Source organism: Zea mays, chromosome 2, assembly GCF_902167145.1.
Source record: "Zea mays cultivar B73 chromosome 2, Zm-B73-REFERENCE-NAM-5.0, whole genome shotgun sequence".
In the NCBI taxonomy this organism is placed as follows: domain Eukaryota; kingdom Viridiplantae; phylum Streptophyta; class Magnoliopsida; order Poales; family Poaceae; genus Zea; species Zea mays.
This window is the reverse complement of record NC_050097.1, coordinates 52,718,292-52,738,780: the sequence shown is the minus strand read 5'-3', so window position 1 is coordinate 52,738,780 and position 20,489 is coordinate 52,718,292. Positions and strand designations below refer to the sequence as shown.

Below are 20,489 nucleotides of genomic sequence, written 5' to 3'. Positions count from 1 at the left end.
TTCTGAAAGCACTGGAATGTGCTTTCATGCCAACCTTCAAGAATTTTCCGGTACAAATCACAAGAACTGCTGATGTAATGGTTATCAGGATACTTGCTGTGGCGAGTTAAGTAAATTCGTGGTCACTTCCGAGGGACGACAAACACATAACAATATAACAAAAGATCTTCAATCAATAGAAGACAATCACATGATCCAGGGAGTATTTACAGATTTGCTCATCTAAACATTACGAACAGCAATAAAGAATTCCTGGAGGACAAGACAAAACAACTGTTTGGTGGCCATCACAAGACCTTCAATCAATAAAAGACCATCACAAGATCGAGCAACCGTTTGATAGTTAAGAAAAAAAGGAATTCCGGAAGAATAATGCATTCGCAGTATTTGATAGTTATCTCAAATCAAGGTAAAATTTCAACCTTGTTCCATGCAGTAATGGATACTGCGGCCTATTGGGGGCAATGTTTCTCACTTCCAACGCATGGAAATGTTTCGGTGGCAAATAAGTTGTGCCCTGTATATCAACCCTACGTCAACTGCTAAGTACCCCTTTTACCGGGAAAAGTGGCAAGGGCTCTACAAATTCCATTATTACTCCAAAATAGTGCTACTATTGCCGTATTGTCAATTAGATGTACACAGCTGGATTTGTCCGACTTTTGATAAGTGGGACACCATCTTCCCTCCATACGACGCGGTCCTCGCACAAAGCAGCAACTGCTTCAACATAGACCATATGTTCCTAAGATGCAAGATTTAAATCAGTACTTTTGGTTGCAGAATAACTTCAATTATGTGCAGAAGGAGCTTGAAGCTATCTCAGGCTAGAAGGCTGAAGTCTTACCTCATGGAGGACTCTTGCAGCCAATAGCTCTGGCGTGTCATCCGCGAACACAGGCACAACCCTCTGGGCTAACGTTTTACCGGTATCATAGTGCTCATCCACAAAATGTACGGTTGGACCCGAGTATCTGAACAAAAAAATTGTTGTCAAATAACAGAAGTCACATTTGACACACACAATAATTTGGCACCTCTCTATCAGTCATCCATTATGTATATCAACTTTCAAAACGCTCACTTTCAATTCAAGTGTGTTACAGAAAAATATAGCGTTATGTTCCTTATAATTACAAAAGTTTATGCATACATGCGTTTTATTAGGGGATCAAAGGGTGAATGTACTGTATATTATAGGCAGATGGTTATATCATTTGTAGGGTGGATCTAGCACCAGTGGCGGAGCACAAACAAAAAATAAGGTATGACCGTGGAAAGTGGCGACTTCCTTTGTTCCTTGCTCGTTCGCTTCTAAATTTCTAATCCTCTGTTTCTCACTGTCATTGTCTCACTTCCTCAATCACGCGCATTGTGTTGTGACAGACACATGGCCTGACAGGCTGACAACTTCACTGCTTCAAGCCTTCAATTGGCTCGACGTCGGCCAGACGCTAGAGACCGAGGCCCGAGGGGGCCAAGCAGGGGAGGCGGCGACCGGAGAGGCGTGGTCGAGCTCAGGCAGCCGGGTGAGGCAAAGTCACGGCGAGGCACGGTCCAACTAGCTCCGGTGGCCGACGACAAGAGCTGTGCGCTGTGCGTGACTGCGTGGGGTTGGCGGGTTGCGGTGTACCGGGCATGGAGCTAGCAGCTGGCTGGCGCCGTCGGGCGTAGAGCTGGACAACTGGTGGTGGTGGGCGATGGTTGGCAGCGACCACAGAGCAGGGAGACTGACGCGCGGAAGCTTGGTGAGTTGCGTGCGGGGTGGATCTGCTGATGGGCCTGGCCGCTGGAAAAAATATGTTTAACTCCTTTAGCGGACTGGGCTGAGGTATGGCGCAGGCTATACTTGGCCATAACGGGTCCTCCGCCCCTGTCTAGCACCGTGCACTCCCGCTACTCCAAGTATAGAGCCCCCACAAGCCCACTCCCAAACAACCCACACACAGATTGGAACCAATGGAAGCTTAAAATGAGGGGCTATAGATGAAAACTAATGAAAGAAGTTCCTCCTAACTTATTTTTATAAGTTCGTCAATTCTGTAAATGAAGATATGCAGCCACTCGAACATGATCGAGAATTGAAAATTACCTTGCTCCAGAGGCAATAACAGCTTTATGCACCTTTGAACCATAGAAACCTTTCCCTCCGAATGCCGGAAGGAGAGAAGGGTGGATATTTAATATGGATTTTGGGTATTCCTGGATCAATTCAGTGGGTATAAGCTTCAGGTAACCGGCAAGAAGAACAAAGTCTACATTGTTTCCCCTGTTTCAAAATTAAATATAAGAGTCTTATTTCACTAGTCAGACAAAAAATACACGGGATAAATTCAGATATTAGCACAACTCAATGCCAGAGAACAAAACAAACCACATAAATATTAGCACAATCCAATACCAGAGAACAACGCAAATCACAGCGTCTACCGTCAAGAGTAAATCGTGTAAATATGTGGCACCTGATGGAGGACTTGTTCCTCAGTATTATTTCAACTGAATACGGCGTTGAAGTTTAAGTAAAAAATATCAGCAGAAAGATAGATAGGATTCACAAAGGAAACATAATCACCACTTGGCACAACTGATTTAAAAGTACATAACTTTGCCTGTATTTTTACTGGCATAATAAACAAACATAAGAATGCTCAAGTTACTCTGAGCGATGTTTTTTTCCACCCAAGTTACTAAATCGAAACTGACACAGAAGAACAACCTCAGAGTATCCAGCAGTTGAGCAACCGAAATCCCCTCGGGCGCAGACTTGGACTTGGGAAATACGAGCACAGGGATGCCATTGTTCGTAGCATATTCCGCGCCACCGCAACCTGCAATGCAGTTATTGCAGTTTTAGCCTCCGCTAACAATGTGGGTAGCGTCGCGGGATGCAGTTTCCTTCACCTGGCTTGTCGGTGACAAGCGCGACGACATCTCCGTGCACGGCGCCGCCCAGCGCGGCCTCATGGATCGCCCGGAAGTTTGATCCCCCTCCGGACACGAACACTGCCAGCCGCTTCCTCCCGACCGCCGCGTCAGCGCCAGCCGGCTGCGCAGCGCGCAGGCGCGGGCGCGCCTCTGGGCGCTGGGACGGCTCGCACCTGACGGCGTTCGACGGGTGCCTCGCCGAAAGCACCCCCTGCCAGGGTTTTGGGTGCGGCCGGACGGCGGGCGTGGGGTTGAGGTTGAGCGAGCGGCGCAGGGCCGGAGCAGATGGAGCGTGAGCGATCGCGGCCTCCATTGCCAAGGGTGGAGAAAGCTGCGGCTACAGTAAGCGCGCGAGCAGGAGGCGGCAGGATTGGCGCGGGGAATGGAGGAAACAAAGGCTGGAGGGAAGCGGAGCAGATTGAGCCCCGGCGTGCGGCGGCGGAGTCGGGGCGAACAAGAAGGCTTTGTAGCAGGAAGGACTGCCAGCGCGAAGGCGACACAACATGGGCCGGGCCCAATGAAATACTGAACGGCCTGGCACGGTCGTCTCACCATGGATGCGGGCAAGGCCGAGCCGACGGCCTGCGTCGAGTGACAACTCCCGTCTGATCTGGGATGCGTTGGGGCCGACGACGCGGTTTGAAGTGGATTGAAAAGTAGAGGGGATTAAATTCTCTTTTATTATATAAATTTATATAGGAGACGATTTAATCTACTTTAACTCCTCTTTATCCACCTCTAGCTGAGCAAGCCTTGCATGAGAGACACGATCATTGGATTTCCGATCTACTGATCTCTGCGGAGTGTGAGTGCGTGACGAACGAAGGGTTGGTTTGATATACACGGAAATATTCAGGTGATTCCTCCATCATGCATCCCCTATAATTCTCTGTTGGTCACTTGTTCTCAAAAGCTACGAGTCAAGAACAAGACAACACAAATGTTAATGGTTAAAAACCTTCGTTCTTCATAACATTATCTCCCTTGGGATATAATGATCTTCGGATGAAGGTCATGAAGTACATACTTTCTTCATTGCAATATACAAAGATGAAAACATGATCGTATGAAACATAGATAAAGCATGAATAATCATTTTAGATCATTAGATTATTCATGTTATCATCATATATCTCTGAACAAACATGAATGATATTAAATTACATTTGTACCTTCGGCTTAACAGAAGGTAAGAATCCGAGAGTGACGTGCTACAAGTCAGCATGAACAGTACGATGTTACTGTTCATCATTTTTAGGCACAGGACACAGCTTGGCTAAAATTACATTCATGTCCCTAACATTTACTATTAGTCAAAAGGTAATCTGTCGAGGAATGAACAATCTTTTCCTTTTAAGTCGGTTTCATCCTCCATCATCGTCCTTGAGCTGAGCCGAAGCTTCTCTATCTACAGCTTCGGAGTTGGTCTAACCTTCTTCCAGATTACGCTTCTCATACCATACACGCCTTTGTCTTAAAGCCAAAGCTTCCTGTGACAGTATACTATACTGGGAAACATGTTAGTCGTGTTTTTGAGGACCTTCGAAAGATGAAGGCCACCAACAGTAGCCCATCGCAGTGCTAATTTGTTGTTTAACAAATTCAGACTGCGACGTGAACGAAGGCCTTTAGCCGAAGGTCTGAAAAAACACTTTCTCTTTGCTAGAATAGCAAAAGTCAATGACAAATGGGGCCCGCCAAGTTGCAATGCACTAGGCATATAAATAGAAACCCACATCGACATCATCTATTGCGCCATTTTAGTTGCTTGTGATGTTTTCTCAAATTTTAATTCTCTTGCTATCATCTCTCGCTTGATTTGTGAGCTTCGTGATATACACAAGTGCTTGTTGAATGTCTGAAGAGAAGAAGATGTTTGAGGAGAAGAAGGTTGTGGACCCTGCTCTTGCTGGGTTTTACGAAGCTATGGAAAAAACAAACACAGAGAAGATCACAAATGAAATAATGGCTGATTTGTGTGAAGATTCTGACGATAGTGATGACTATGATGTAGATAGTGAGAATGAAGATACCGAAGATCGGCCCTGGCGGCCAAGTCATACTATCTTCGAAAGTCATCCATAAAACAGAGTCAGATTGATGCCATGAAGGGGAGGTATTTCCGTGTTATGTCTATTGTGAGAGTTGAAGGGGACAGCGCCGCTCCTGCGCCCGAAGAAAACGAGGTTGTTGTCTACAGAAGCTTTATGAAGGCGGGTCTTCGATTCCCATTGAGCAAATTTTTGGTTGAAGTTTTGAAGACATTTGAGATCTTTCTTCATCAAATTACTCTCGAAGCTATAACCAGAATGAGTATTTTTGTTTGGGCCGTGAGAAGCCAAGGGCTGGAACCAAGCGCGAAATGCTTCTGCAATATGCACGAGCTGCTGTACGAGACGAAGGCTAATGGCAAGGAGCAGTATCACAACAACTTCGGTTGTTATGGCTTCATTCCTCGTTCTGATGTAAGCTACCCAGTTCCAACATTTCGGAAAAGGTGGCCTGGGGCCTGGATGGAGGAATGGTTTTATGTTAAGAATAATCTGATTGAAAGGGAGGACATAAAGGGGATTATTCAACGTCCTATATGGTCTCGCTTCGGCCTCCGAAGGCTTGCTACTACGCTTGGAAATGATACCGAAGCCTGCCAGAAGGCCTTCAATAATGTTTGTGCCTTCATTGGCACAAGAGACCTGGTTCAGGAGCACATAGCCTACAGGGTATGGCAACTTGTAGATAGCTGGGAGATGTCGAAGGAGACTGCTGCCGGGTCTAGTCAAGGTGGTTTGGTTTACTTGAAATACACCTTCAAATACAGAGACCAATTTGACGAACCAAATGATGACTGACTGAAATGTGTTGAGGCGACTAGTGATGAGGTACTTGGAGCGTACACAAGAGCCGAAGATGATGCCTTGTCCCCAGCCTTCGGGGGCGAGGCAAGAAAAGGTTGAACATAGTTTTTGACGTTATCGACTTTGTGTATCCAGACTACACTTACCCCTCGCGAAAGCAGGGGAAGAAAAGAAAAACTACCGCCTCGACCATCTCTGTTGCTCCGAAGGGCAAGAAAATTAAGGTCTCGACCCACCGACCAAGATACATTGAAACGACCACATTGCCGAAGTTTGGTGAAGGGACATCTTCCGCTGCTGAAGCGAAACAAACTGCTCCTGCCGGCCTGAGCGCCAAAGAATCGACTGAAGTGCTGAAGGTGCCTATAGCCGAGCCAGCCAGTCGGTACCCTGGATTAGGGGTACCCCTTGCTACGGTATGAAGGCACGATGCCTGTGTGGCTACGCTTAGCCGCGCGGAGAACAGCCCTAGGAGTATCTCGTGAGCAGTTAAGGTGGCGTTCTCGGAGACAACGCCGTCGGACCCAGAAGGCACATGACCCCTGTACGCGCAACCTGGACCCCTGAAGTAAAGTAGCCCGGATCCATTGGATAGGGTTCGGACCCCACCAAGTGAGCTCCGGACCACCCATAACAAGGTCCCAGGAGAGGAAGTGTCGTGACCTAGGCATGGGTCCGGTATTGACGCGTGTCCAGGCTCTATCCGGAGCGCCTCCGCTCCCCACTCGGTCGAGGGTCTAATGCTGCCACATGGCTTATTGTCTGTGACGTAGGCCAGCGGGCGGAGCATGACGTAAGGGCTTTGGGCCACACGACCTCCACATTTATTGCAGAAAGGACACGCCGCCTATCCACCCTTCTGACAGGCGATGTGCCCCCCACGACATTTGTTGCGTCCTTGTGGCAGAACCACCCGAATTATTCCAGCTTAAGTGCCTAAGTCACGCCTCCGGGGCCGTAACACACTTAAATCGGAATAACCCGTCAGTCCCTCAGATCTAGTCTAATAAAGCCACTTAACCAGGATCAAATTCCACAATCTCACTCGAAGGTGAGTCACAGAAGAAATACAATAAAACAGGAAACCTCAAATTAAGTACTGAGTTATTACATAAATCGGAGTTTTTGAGTAGCGAATAAAGTTCATAAATTAAAGTGCAGCGGATAATCGATGTCGTCGGTAATGAGGAAATGGGCAAGGCCTAGCCCACTACTCCTCATGCTCCTCTCCTGCCGGAGCAACATCCCACTCGACCGTCCAACCCGGTGGCAGGGTGGTAGGCCAAGTCACACCATCAACTAAATCCTGCATGGTACCTGCAAAAATGGTGCCACAAGCAAGGCTGAGTATACTAATACTCAGCTAGACTTAACCGGTGTGAGGAGTCTACTCCTCTACCTCTAGACTATGCAGCTGTTTGGCTGAGGGGTTTGGTTTGCCAAAAGCACTAGCTGTTTCTAAAATCAATTTTTAGCTTTTCAAATTCTACCATCATTAACTTAGCTAGGTTTGCTCCTTCTAAGCATTCATGGTAACAATCAATTAGTTCAACCAACAAGTTATCTCATATAATCCACATTTCACTTCTTACTCGATGCAGTACAAGGAATCAAGCAGTCTCATTAGCTGCGAGAAGCAGACGATTCGAATCGAGTTTTAGACCTTGCAAGGTAAACCTAAACACACGTCAGGTTAGGGTACTCCGACCCCACACCAGACAACCGTCCCCATCGATTCCCCGTTCGCGTCCAGGCCTCACCGCCTTGGCATACAATGCTCCACTGACCCCGGCTGCCGCCGTGCAGTGACCGCACTTGTACCCACCATAGCTAGCATGGGAGACCCAGTCTCAGGTCGCATGAGGGATAAAGTCCGCGCCCGGCTTCACTCAGGTACTAGGTTTACCGGTTACCATTTTTCCCGGCATGTGCTTAGTACGTTCAAAAGCTTGACTCAGGTATCCACACATTAATCCTTAATTCATTTTTCCCGTCTCATGGACAAGGCATCCTCCCTGGATCCAGTCCATAGACCAACATATATCCCATTATCAAGATGAATACAATCAATTCCTGACCTCGCGCGAGTGCTAGAAAAATCACTCGACTTCTACCGAGATCCTGATTAGCAAGCAGCTATTCGACCTAGCATACTAGTATTCATCTCAAAAAGGAATCCTAAGTTCATGCAACTAGAGGTTTCAAGCAACTCCTACACTTAAGTGCACATTACAATCCTACAAGCATTAAGTGTAGTAAAGTAGCATATAATAACATGGTTATGCATAAAACCGGGGCTTGCCTTCAATTGCTGGGGCTGCGGGGAGATCCTCAATAGCAGCCTCTGAAGCCTGCTCCTGGTCCTCTTCTTGGACAAGTCCTTGCTCGGGGATGAGCACGTACTCTCCGTCGGCAAAATTACAATCTAATGAATGCAATGCGTAAGATATATGCATGATATGATATGTGCTTTTAGAAATTATAACTTTACAGGTGTATGGTCTTTTGAACTTAAACAAGTTAACTTTACTCAGGTAAAACCCTTGGGTGGTATACTTGGTAAATTGGGTTAAACTTAGCTAAGGTAAGGGGTAGGTTTATTTTTGGGGTTCCACTGAATTCTTTTTAAGTCTTAGTGATAAATGATAAGTTCTCAAGTTAGACTTATTGAGATGAGGTTTATTTCTTCTTTCCTTTTCTTTTATTCTTTTAATGTTTTGGAGTAGGTTTGAACTACAAGTTGCTTTTATAAAATTCCAAAAATTCTGCAAAAAGTACAGTGGCTTGTTACTGGTGTATGATTCTCTGTCACAAAATTTGGGGGACAGAAAGTGAATAGTTTTCTCTGGACAAAATTACCAAATTTTAGGGCAGAAGGGGTGCTTTGAACTACAACTATTATTTAACAGTGGGTAATTCTCTAAAACTTATTTTTGCTGGCTTTTAGGTGTTATAACATGACTTGATACAAATTTCTAGTCATTAATACCCTTTAATTCTTTCCCTAAGATTTTCTTAAGGTTTCTAGCCAAAGGGGTGCTTTCTACTACCACTATATTTGAAAAACATCAAACAACAGAGCTCTTATTTTTCTTAGTTGGTATTTTGTGCAAGAGCAATCATTCTGAAGTTTGACTTCTTTTTGCTTAAGGGAAAGGGGTGGTTTACATTATTTGAGTTAAATGGTCTTTCTCATAAATTACTAGCAAAAGGTATGGTTTCACTTCTTTTTCATGGGTTTGCATTTTTTTCTGGTGGTTTATCTCATCATGGACTTAGCTAATTTTTGGTTGCCCATTATCACATTATTAGGGGTTGTTCATGGTTTAGTTGGAAAATGTCCTATTATCACTTTGCATTTAATTTCCTTACTTAAAGAGTTGGGCTGGGGTGTTCTGTATTTTTGTAGTGGGGCTCTGGTGGTTATAAGTTCACTGGATTTTTATTAATCACTTTGGTTATAGTTTTGCAATTCTAATAATAGATTTTTAGTCTATATAAGGCTAAACAAATCATTTTAATTTGAAACTGGTCCAAATTAATGGTCTCTGTATTTTTCCTAGGTTCTCTGTTACATAAGTAAACTAGGAAAAATAATCTTAATCACTGTTCAATAATTTCTAATGCCTTTCTGATTTCTCTAAGTTTTGGGGAAAATAGCTTTAAATGAATAACTACATCATAATTTCTAATGCTGGGGTTCCTACTATTTTTAAACAGTGTCTAATTAAGGTATAAGCATCTACAAATTTTCTTAAGCTCAGCACAAAAGAAAAACTAATTTTCCTTAATTAAACAAGGTTTAGGGGGTTTCTGTTTTTAATTTTAAACTCTAAAATTTAGAACAGAAAGCATATGGCTCACTATTTTTAAATGACAGATTATAATATTCTAGAGCTAGCAAAATTGGTTTGACAACTTTTTATTAAGATTTCATCAAGTTATGGATTTTCTAAGTTCTCTGGTCATTTTAAAAAGAATAACCGAATTGATTAAATGGAAATCCACTTTGCACTGGGGTCCCTGGCGGTTTTCTAAGTTTTCCTCGCGAATCAGTCCTTAGGTTACTATTCACATGAGTCGCTGACGTTACAGAAAACCCCTCGGGTTCTACAGAACCTAACCCGAGGTCCTTCTTCTACCTTAAACAGTAGCCGCGGCGAAGAAAAGGGCGGAGGGGCTTACCGGCGGGGATCACAACGGTGTGCGGAACGCCGTCGGAGATGGCCGGAGTCGGTCGGTCCACGCGCGCAGGCGGGGATGCTCGTCGGCGGCGAGGAGACCGGCCTGGTCACGGCGAGATAGTTCAATCAAATAGGTCAGGGAGGTCCACGGGATGCCAGAGAAGACATGAGCGAAAGGAATTGGGCGGAGACTCACTGGATAGCTCGGTCCACGCGCGGCGGCGGAAGACCGAAGTCCGGTGAGGTTGATCTCGGGCCTCCGGTGAAGTCCGGCCGGGTCCGAGGGCTTGGCGAGCTTTACGGGCTACTGGCGGAGCTAGCCGAAGCACTGGCTGGGCTTGAGGGTGGCTGGAGTGGGCTGGCCACGACGGCCGAAGCTCTGGCGGCAATGGCGGGCGGAATTGAGCTCGCCGGAGCTAAGGGAAAGTGGCCGACCGGTGAGGGTGAGTGCGGGGCGAAGAGAGGTGCGCCCGGGGAGGCTTTATAGGCGCGGGCGAGCACGGCCGAGGGCGTGGGCGCGCGGCGGACTTGACCGGACGCCGAGGTGAGCGCGCGCGCGGGTTGGGCGAGCTCTGGCGTGCCGACCAGGGTCGAACACGTGTGCCCGTGCGTTCTGCCCAAGTTCTGGCGCGTGTGGTCGCTCATCCGAGCCTGCTCTCGCCTTGGTCAGTGCACAAAACCTCTTCTCCTCCCTACAAGCTACCATTCTTGTGTGGGGGTCATAGGATTTTGCCTACTGGTTGCAGAGATATGGAGCCAGGAAATCTGGTCTGTCTCCCTGCCCAAACCCGAGGCAAATCCCAGGTTTTGTCGTGTCTAGGGCTCGCGTCCCAATGCCATCTTCTGGCACACGACAGAGGGGTTAGTTAGACACAATTTTGTCAATGGGGCCATTAGGATTCGAGTTAGGGATCAAGGTGAACATCCCTGATCTTTGGCTCAAGGTCTGAATTTCAGAATTCTGAAATTCAGAATTCCCAATGAGTCCCTACATGAGAAGCTTGATTTGGGGTTTTATTTGAATTATTTTGGTTAAGCTTTCTCAATCTTTCTTGTTGCTTAATAAATATACTTTAACTTATATAATTGGCTCAACTCAAAATTTTAAATTTTTCATTCCCTTTTCCTTATTTTCTTGAATTTTGTTCATGGGGCTCACTTAGGGTTCTTAATTAGGGTTGCACATTCTTATCTTTCAAAAGTCTCAATTGTTTTGATCATGACACTTTTAAGTATATATACTTGGTGAATTCTTTATTACTTAAGTTAATTTGATGCTCATGCTTACTTTGATTTACATGAAATAATGGTTCTTGGTTTGGCTTTTCAAGAGATACCCTAGGTGACACTGGGGTGTCACAGCCTTCCCCCCTTAAAGGAATCTCGTCCCGAGATTCGGGCCAGAGTCCTCCCGGGGTGAAGCGAAGGGTGAGACTGATAGGAAAAGGGTGATGATTATTATTATTAGGGCAAGACTGCTCTTCGAATGTCATTCTCTTTGCAACTTCAGAAGGAAGTCCTTTTAAGTTTTTATCTTTTAGTTTCTTCATTCTGAATTAAGATCATATTTTTGGAAATTAGATTCGAAAGGCAGGAGGAGGGGTTGGGGGTGATTACGTACCAGCTTCCTTAGGTAGGCAATCGGGGAAGTTGGATCTCAGGAATTCCTCGGTTTCCCAAGTAGCTTCCTCCTCTGAGTGATTACTCCACTGGACCTTGAACATCTTGATCGATTTAGCCCGAGTTGATCTTTCCTTGCAATCCAGAATCTTGGAGGGGTACTCTTGGTACGAGAGATCTAGCTCTATCTCCAATTCTGGCTCTGCTATGATCTCAGTCGGCAATCGAACACATTTCTTCAGCTGAGATACATGAAATACACTGTGAATGGCAGACATCTTTGAAGGTAACTTCAGCTTGTATGCCACGGGTCCACATGCTTCGATGATCTCATACGGTCCAATGTAACGAGGGGCTAGCTTGCCTTTGATCCCAAACCTCTGCACTCCCTTGGTGGGTGATACCTTGAGGTATACAAAACTTCCCACCTCGAACTGGAGAGGTTTCCTTCTTTTATCATGATAGCTCTTCTGCCTGGCCTGAACAGCTTCTAGATTCTTCCTGATTAGCTTGACCTTCCTTTCGGCTTCAGTCACTAAGTCAGGTCCAAAAACTTCTCTTTCACCAGGCTGAGACCAATTGAGTGGTGTCCTGCACCTTCTTCCATAGAGAGCTTCAAAAGGTGCCATCTTTAGGCTGGATTGGTAACTATTGTTATAAGCAAACTCTGCCAAGGAGAGGTGCTTATCCCAGTTCTTGCCACAATCGATCGCACAAGCTCTCAGCATATCCTCCAGAATCTGGTTTACCCTTTCCGTCTGACCATCAGTCTGTGGGTGGTAAGCTGAACTCCTGATTAGCTTGGTTCCCAAAGACTCTTGCAATTGTTCCCAAAATCTGGCAACAAATTGGGCTCCTCGGTCAGAAACAATGGTCCGAGGTAATCCATGCAAACACACGATCCAGTCAATATACAATTCTGCATACTTCTGAGCCTTATCAGTGGTGTGCACAGGAAGAAAATGTGCCACTTTCGTCAATCGGTCTACAATAACCCAAATCGAATCATGATGACGAGAGGTGTTGGGCAGACCCACAATGAAATCCATGCTGATGTCGTCCCACTTCCACGAAGGTACGGACAGTGGTTGCAAAGCTCCAGCGGACTTCAAGTGGCTTGCCTTAATCCTCTGACAGGTGTCACACTCTGATACATACTGGGCTATCTCCCTCTTCATTCTGGTCCACCAGTACAAAAGCTTCAAATCATGGTACATCTTGGTGCTTCCCGGATGCATAGAGAATTTGGAGAGATGAGCCTCATCCAAAATTTTCCTCTTGAGATCCTGGTCCTTAGGAATTACCAATCTGCTTTTGAACCATAACACACCTTTCTCATCCTGGCGGAAACAATTATACTTCTCAACCTTCTGATGGAGATTCTTCTTGATAATCTGCACTCCCTTGTCATTGAGCTAGGCCATGATAATCTGGTCTTGCAAGGCTGGCTCAACAGCCATTTGAGACAAGGAACCAGAAGGAATCACTTCAATTCGCATCTTGCTCAACTCATCACACATGGTGTTAACACGAGAATCCATCAGAATACAATTGCATTGCAACTTCCGACTCAAGGCATCTACTACCACATTAGCTTTCCCTGGGTGATAATGTACCTCCAGGTCATAATCCTTGATCAGCTCTAGCCATCTTCTTTGCCTCATGTTGAGATCAGCCTGAGTAAAAATGTACTTAAGGCTCTTATGATCAGTGAAGATGTTGCAGTGGGTTCCCATTAGATAGTGCCTCCACATCTTCAATGCATGAACCACTGCTGCTAACTCAAGGTCATGAGTGGGATAATTTTGCTCATGAGGCCTGAGTGCTCTTGAGGCATAAGCAATGACTCGGTTGTCTTGCATCAAGACACAACCTAGCCCGGTGCCAGAGGCATCGCAATATACATCAAAAGGCTTGCTGCTGTCGGGTTGCGCCAATACTGGTGCTGTGGTCAGATGCTGCCTTAATGCATGGAAGGCATCTTCGCACTTCTGACTCCACACAAATTTGACTTCTTTCTTCAGCAACTCAGTAATAGGCTTCGCAATTCGAGAGAAGTCCGGAATAAATCTTCGGTAATAACCAGCTAATCCCAGAAAACTCCGAATCTGGCGAACAGTCGTTGGTGGCCTCCAATTCATCACCTCTTGCACTTTGTCAGGATCAACAGCTATTCCATCCTGAGAGATAGTGTGACCCAAGAATTTGATTTCCTTTAGCCAAAAATCACACTTGGATAGCTTGGCATAAAGGTGGTGCTCTCGCAGACGTTGAAGCACTACATGCAAATGCCCGACATGTTCTTCTTCGTTCTTCGAATACACCAGAATATCATCGATGAAAACCACCACGAACTTGTCCAATTCCGGCATAAAAACAGAATTCATCAGATACATGAAATATGCTAGTGCATTTGTCAGCCCGAATGACATCACCAAGAATTCATACAACCCATATCTGGTTGAGAATACCGTCTTTGGAATATCACTTGCTCGTATTTTGATCTGATGGTAGCCAGAGCGAAGGTCTATCTTGGAAAACACCTTGGCCCCGACCAACTGGTCAAAGAGAACATCAATACGAGGCAAAGGATACTTGTTCTTGATAGTTACCGCATTAAGAGGGCGGTAATCTATACACAGCCTCAAGCTTTCATCCTTCTTCTTCACAAATAGTGCTGGACATCCCCAAGGCGAAGTGCTTGGGCGAATAAATCCCTTGTCCAGCAACTCTTGCAATTGCTTCTTCAACTCTGCCAACTCAGCGGGTGGCATTCGGTAGGGCCTCTTGGAAATTGGGGCCGTTCTCGGTTGCAACTCGATGGCGAATTCAATATCTCGGTCCGGTGGCATTCCTGGCAATTCATCAGGAAAGACATCTGCATACTCACAGACCACTGGGATCTTCTTCAGGGGTAACTCCATCATAGAGAAAGCACATGACTGAGAAGAACCCTGACTAGGCAGAATCAAAGCGAAATTCCCGCAGAAAGGAGAATTAACTTCCACGGTACGACTGGCTACATCAAGCACAACTTGGTGCAAGGTCATCCAATTTGCTCCTAGAATAATGTCCACATTTTCCAATCCCAACACAAGAAGAGTGGTCTTGATAATGTGGCTTCCCAGTTGAATAGGCACACTTTGGTTTAATTTATTAGTTGCAATTTTACCCCCAGGTGTGACTATCACGAATGACCCTTTTGAGTGAGAAAATGGCAGTTTGCAATTAGCACTGAACTTTTGGCTAATGAAGCTATGAGATGCACCAGAATCAAACAGAATTAAAGCAGGTTGATTATAAACTGAAAAGGTACCGGTCATGATAGGAGCTCCTTCTAGCACTTCCTCTAGAGCAGTGAAGTTGAGCTTCCCTTGCCTGACTTGCACCTTCTGCTTTCTTCCCTTGTCTTGATTTGGTGCTGGCATCTGCCTCTGCTGGTTCCTGGGACAATTCTTGGCATAGTGGCCCACATTGCCACAAGTGAAACACTTGTTCCCATTGCCCTGGCGGAACTGCTGCTGCTGCGGAGGCTGATTGTTTCTTGGGGCGGGAGCTGGATAGCGGTTGGGTGTCGGCTGCTGCTGCTGCTGAGGTGGCCTGATCACCCATCTGCCTGCCTGCTGCTGAAAACCCCTGCTCTGATTGTGAGAAACAATCTGGAACCTCTGAGCCTGAGCGAATGGTGCCGCCATTGGTGCCTTTCTCTTCTTCTCTGCCCGGTGAGCAACAATGCAATCTTCCTGGGAGATGGCCATGTTGACCAACTCATTGAAGCTATCAGCCCGGACAGTGTTGAGTCGTTCCCGCAGCTTGGTATTGAGACCCCTGCGGAAGCGATCCCTCTTCTTTTCATCAGAATCAGCATGATACCCTGCATACTGGCATAAGTCGTTGAAGGCTTGCGCATACTGCAGTACCGTGCGGATTCCTTGATTGAGGGCCAGGAATTCATTCAACTTCCGGTCAAGAATGCCAGCTGGAATGTGGTGCCCTCTGAAGGCAGTCTTGAATTCCTCCCAAGATACTTCACGATCAGCGGGGAGCATAGCACGGAAGTGGTCCCACCAAGTCCGAGCAGGGCCGCGAAGCTGCTGTGCGGTGAAGCGAGCCTTGGCCTCATCAGGACAGTCTCCCGTGAGGAGGGGAAACTTGGACTCGACGACGCGAAGCCACACGTCGGCGTCCAACGGATCCTCTGCCTTGGTGAACAAGGGCGGCTGCGTGCTCAGAAACTCCTGGTATGTTGCCATAGCCGGAGGTCGCTGATGCTGGCCTCCACCATGATGCTGAGGGTGGGGCTGGCGCTGCAAGAGCTGTCGCAGAATCTCATTCTGCTGGGCCATCAGCTCCTGCACTGTGGGAGCTGGGGGAGGTGGAGGGGGAGCTTGCTCATTCTGCCCGCGACGCTGCCTCGCTGCCATCTGAAAACAGAGATTGTCGCCATTGTTATCCCGACTCACATTTCCGAACGACAAGATATCATCTCATATGGAAGGAAAATGCCATAATCATAATATTAGGTTCGAAATGAAGATAACAGGGTGACAAGGATCCCACAGATATCAAAAGTTTACAGGGTTACATTAATCAGGGGAAAGTACCCACAAGCCTAGTCCAAAATGTGATACTACTAAGCTCGCATAGGTTTCTATCCGCCTAAAAATGTCAAAGCTACTGCTTAACCCTGAGCGGTGGAAGCGACACTGGATACGGGTGAAGGAGGCATCGCGGAGGTAGTCCCATTGGCACCAGGGGCTGGTCCTAGCTCCTCGGGAGCCTCTTCTCCCTCGCTTCCTGCTTCATTGGCCTCCATCTCCAGGTGGTGCATGTCCAAGTGGTCATTTGCTTCCTCGAGTTCCCTCTGCACGTCGTGAAGCTGGTTCTCCAAGACATCAATAGTGTTATCTCGGATCTCCACTTGCTGCTCCAGGGTGGTGATACGCTGGCTCAGCCTCTCCACCTGCAGATCCTTCTCCACCAACTCTGTGGATAGGTCAACCACAAAATCTTCCCGACTGTCGAGAGTGAGCTTGGCAGCCTGAGCGGTGTTAGCAAGAAGTGTCATAGCATCGCTCTGAAGGGCCTGAAGGCGGTACAGCGCACTCATGCACTGAACAGTGACCCTCCCAACCAAGTCAGGATACATTGCCCACACATCCTTCACATGGCTCACGCGGTTACACCACATGGGATCATCCTTCTTCTCAGCAGGGAAGAGTCCCAAGGGGTGCATCACCATCTCCAGGGGATGGTAGCCACAGAAAGTCGTCAGAGTCTTCATGGCTGCTGCCTCAACGGTGTCGTCCGTCCTGAGTCCAATCGTCTCAGAGTCAAGAGAACGCCAACCCGGCTGAAGGGGATGAGCCTCCAAAGTTAGCCAGACCCGACAACGAGGTACCCGGTGCTCCTCATACAACTGCACTGTGTACAAAGGGGGCGTAGGGTAACCGGCGGAGTTAAGCACTTCCCACAAGATGGAAGGAAAGCCATCGCGAGAAAGGAAGTCAGAACTGAAACGAGAGTCTCCTCCACTGGCGGGGGTGGGTGAATTCATCTGCGGAAGGGAATCATAGATAAAGATTATGGTGGAAGGAAAAAGAAAAAGAGAGCCGGATGGTTTCAAAGAAAAGGGGTTAGCTCAAATTTTAATTCCTCTTTGTGTTTTATAATGCATGCATGCTGAAAGAAACGTTGCCTCTCAAAAGAAAATAGGGTGCCTTTTTAGGGCATCCTTAAAGATATAAGTATTGGCCCACAGGGCCTAATTAATTAGCCACCTATTTCTCCCTCTATGCCTAAGGCCTTTCGTCCTAGGTCTAGCGATCTAGTCCTGACGATCCGTAACAGTTTCTAAGCAAGTTTTAGGTTTTAAAAATTGGTATTCATGGTTTATTGTCCTCCTCTGTGGTGGAATTTGCTCTGATACCAGCTGTGGCAGAACCACCCGAATTATTCCAGCTTAAGTGCCTAAGTCACGCCTCCGGGGCCGTAACACACTTAAATCAGAATAACCCGTCAGTCCCTCAGATCTAGTCTGATAAAGCCACTTAACCAGGATCAAATTCCACAATCTCACTCGAAGGTGAGTCACAGAAGAAATACAATAAAACAGGAAACCTCAAATTAAGTACTGAGTTATTACATAAATCGGAGTTTTTGAGTAGCGAATAAAGTTCATAAATTAAAGTGCAGCGGATAATCGATGTCGTCGGTAATGAGGAAATGGGCAAGGCCTAGCCCACTACTCCTCATGCTCCTCTCCTGCCGGAGCAACATCCCACTCGACCGTCCAACCCGGTGGCAGGGTGGTAGGCCAAGTCACACCATCAACTAAATCCTGCATGGTACCTGCAAAAATGGTGCCACAAGCAAGGCTGAGTATACTAATACTCAGCTAGACTTAACCGGTGTGAGGAGTCTACTCCTCTACCTCTAGACTATGCAGCTGTTTGGCTGAGGGGTTTGGTTTGCCAAAAGCACTAGCTGTTTCTAAAATCAATTTTTAGCTTTTCAAATTCTACCATCATTAACTTAGCTAGGTTTGCTCCTTCTAAGCATTCATGGTAACAATCAATTAGTTCAACCAACAAGTTATCTCATATAATCCACATTTCACTTCTTACTCGATGCAGTACAAGGAATCAAGCAGTCTCATTAGCTGCGAGAAGCAGACGATTCGAATCGAGTTTTAGACCTTGCAAGGTAAACCTAAACACACGTCAGGTTAGGGTACTCCGACCCCACACCAGACAACCGTCCCCATCGATTCCCCGTTCGCGTCCAGGCCTCACCGCCTTGGCATACAATGCTCCACTGACCCCGGCTGCCGCCGTGCAGTGACCGCACTTGTACCCACCATAGCTAGCATGGGAGACCCAGTCTCAGGTCGCATGAGGGATAAAGTCCGCGCCCGGCTTCACTCAGGTACTAGGTTTACCGGTTACCATTTTTCCCGGCATGTGCTTAGTACGTTCAAAAGCTTGACTCAGGTATCCACACATTAATCCTTAATTCATTTTTCCCGTCTCATGGACAAGGCATCCTCCCTGGATCCAGTCCATAGACCAACATATATCCCATTATCAAGATGAATACAATCAATTCCTGACCTCGCGCGAGTGCTAAAAAATCACTCGACTTCTACCGAGATCCTGATTAGCAAGCAGCTATTCGACCTAGCATACTAGTATTCATCTCAAAAAGGAATCCTAAGTTCATGCAACTAGAGGTTTCAAGCAACTCCTACACTTAAGTGCACATTACAATCCTACAAGCATTAAGTGTAGTAAAGTAGCATATAATAACATGGTTATGCATAAAACCGGGGCTTGCCTTCAATTGCTGGGGCTGCGGGGAGATCCTCAATAGCAGCCTCTGAAGCCTGCTCCTGGTCCTCTTCTTGGACAGGTCCTTGCTCGGGGATGAGCACGTACTCTCCGTCGGCAAGATTACAATCTAATGAATGCAATGCGTAAGATATATGCATGATATGATATGTGCTTTTAGAAATTATAACTTTACAGGTGTATGGTCTTTTGAACTTAAACAAGTTAACTTTACTCAGGTAAAACCCTTGGGTGGTATACTTGGTAAATTGGGTTAAACTTAGCTAAGGTAAGGGGTAGGTTTATTTTTGGGGTTCCACTGAATTCTTTTTAAGTCTTAGTGATAAATGATAAGTTCTCAAGTTAGACTTATTGAGATGAGGTTTATTTCTTCTTTCCTTTTCTTTTATTCTTTTAATGTTTTGGAGTAGGTTTGAACTACAAGTTGCTTTTATAAAATTCCAAAAAATCTGCAAAAACTACAGTGGCTTGTTACTGGTGTATGATTCTCTGTCACAAAATTTGGGGGACAGAAAGTGAATAGTTTTCTCTGGACAAAATTACCAAAGTTTAGGGCAGAAGGGGTGCTTTGAACTACAACTATTATTTAACAGTGGGTAATTCTCTAAAACTTATTTTTGCTGGCTTTTAGGTGTTATAACATGACTTGATACAAATTTCTAGTCATTAATACCCTTTAATTCTTTCCCTAAGATTTTCTTAAGGTTTCTAGCCAAAGGGGTGCTTTCTACTACCACTATATTTGAAAAACATCAAACAACAGAGTTCTTATTTTTCTTAGTTGGTATTTTGTGCAAGAGCAATCATTCTGAAGTTTGACTTCTTTTTGCTTAAGGGAAAGGGGTGGTTTGCATTATTTGAGTTAAATGGCCTTTCTCATAAATTACTAGCAAAAGGTATGGGTTCACTTCTTTTTCATGGGTTTGCATTTTTCTCTGGTGGTTTATCTCATCATGGACTTAGCTAATTTTTGGTTGCCCATTATCACATTTTTAGGGGTTGTTCATGGTTTAGTTGGAAAATATCCTATTATCACTTTGCATTTAATTTCCTTACTTAAAGAGTTGGGCTGGGGTGTTCTGTATTTTTGTAGTGGGGCTCTGGTGGTTATAAGTTCACTGGATTTTTATTAATCACTTTGGTTATAGTTTTGCAATTCTAATAATTGATTTTCAGTCTATATAAGGCTAAACAAATCATTTTAATTTGAAACTGGTCCAAATTAATGGTCTCTGTATTTTTCCTAGGTTCTCTGTTACATAAGTAAACTAGGAAAAATAATCTTAATCACTGTTCAATAATTTCTAATGCCTTTCTGATTTTCTCTAAGTTTTGGGGAAAATAGCTTTAAATGAATAACTACATCATAATTTCTAATGCTGGGGTTCCTACTATTTTTAAACAGTGTCTAATTAAGGTATAAGCATCTACAAATTTTCTTAAGCTCAGCACAAAAGAAAAACTAATTTTCCTTAATTAAACAAGGTTTAGGGGGTTTCTGTTTTTAATTTTAAACTCTAAAATTTAGAACAGAAAGCATATGGTTCACTATTTTT

At 45.6% G+C, this 20,489-nt stretch overlaps 1 protein-coding gene across 1 annotated transcript; it reads right to left on the bottom strand.

Moving 5' to 3' along the window:
- Positions 1-361: 361 nt before the first annotated feature.
- Positions 362-3,344, bottom strand: LOC100272448 (Phosphoribosylglycinamide formyltransferase chloroplastic). Its single transcript, NM_001146922.1, has 5 exons — positions 2,902-3,344; positions 2,717-2,828; positions 2,093-2,269; positions 848-974; positions 362-745 (listed from the first exon to the last, which is right to left on the bottom strand). Exons 1-5 carry the CDS (start codon positions 3,236-3,238, stop codon positions 632-634), a joined length of 867 nt encoding a protein of 288 aa, NP_001140394.1. The 5' UTR covers positions 3,239-3,344; the 3' UTR covers positions 362-631.
- Positions 3,345-20,489: the final 17,145 nt, after the last annotated feature.

Coding starts and splice junctions, on each gene's coding strand:
- LOC100272448 (NM_001146922.1), bottom strand. CDS start 3,238: ATGGAGGCCGCGATCGCTCACGCTCCATCTGCTCCGGCCCTGCGCCGC. Junction 975..2,092: donor GTTATTGCCTCTGGAGCAAG/GTAATTTTCAAT, acceptor TTTTTTGTTCAG/ATACTCGGGTCCAACCGTAC. Junction 746..847: donor CTGCAAGAGTCCTCCATGAG/GTAAGACTTCAG, acceptor CTTGCATCTTAG/GAACATATGGTCTATGTTGA.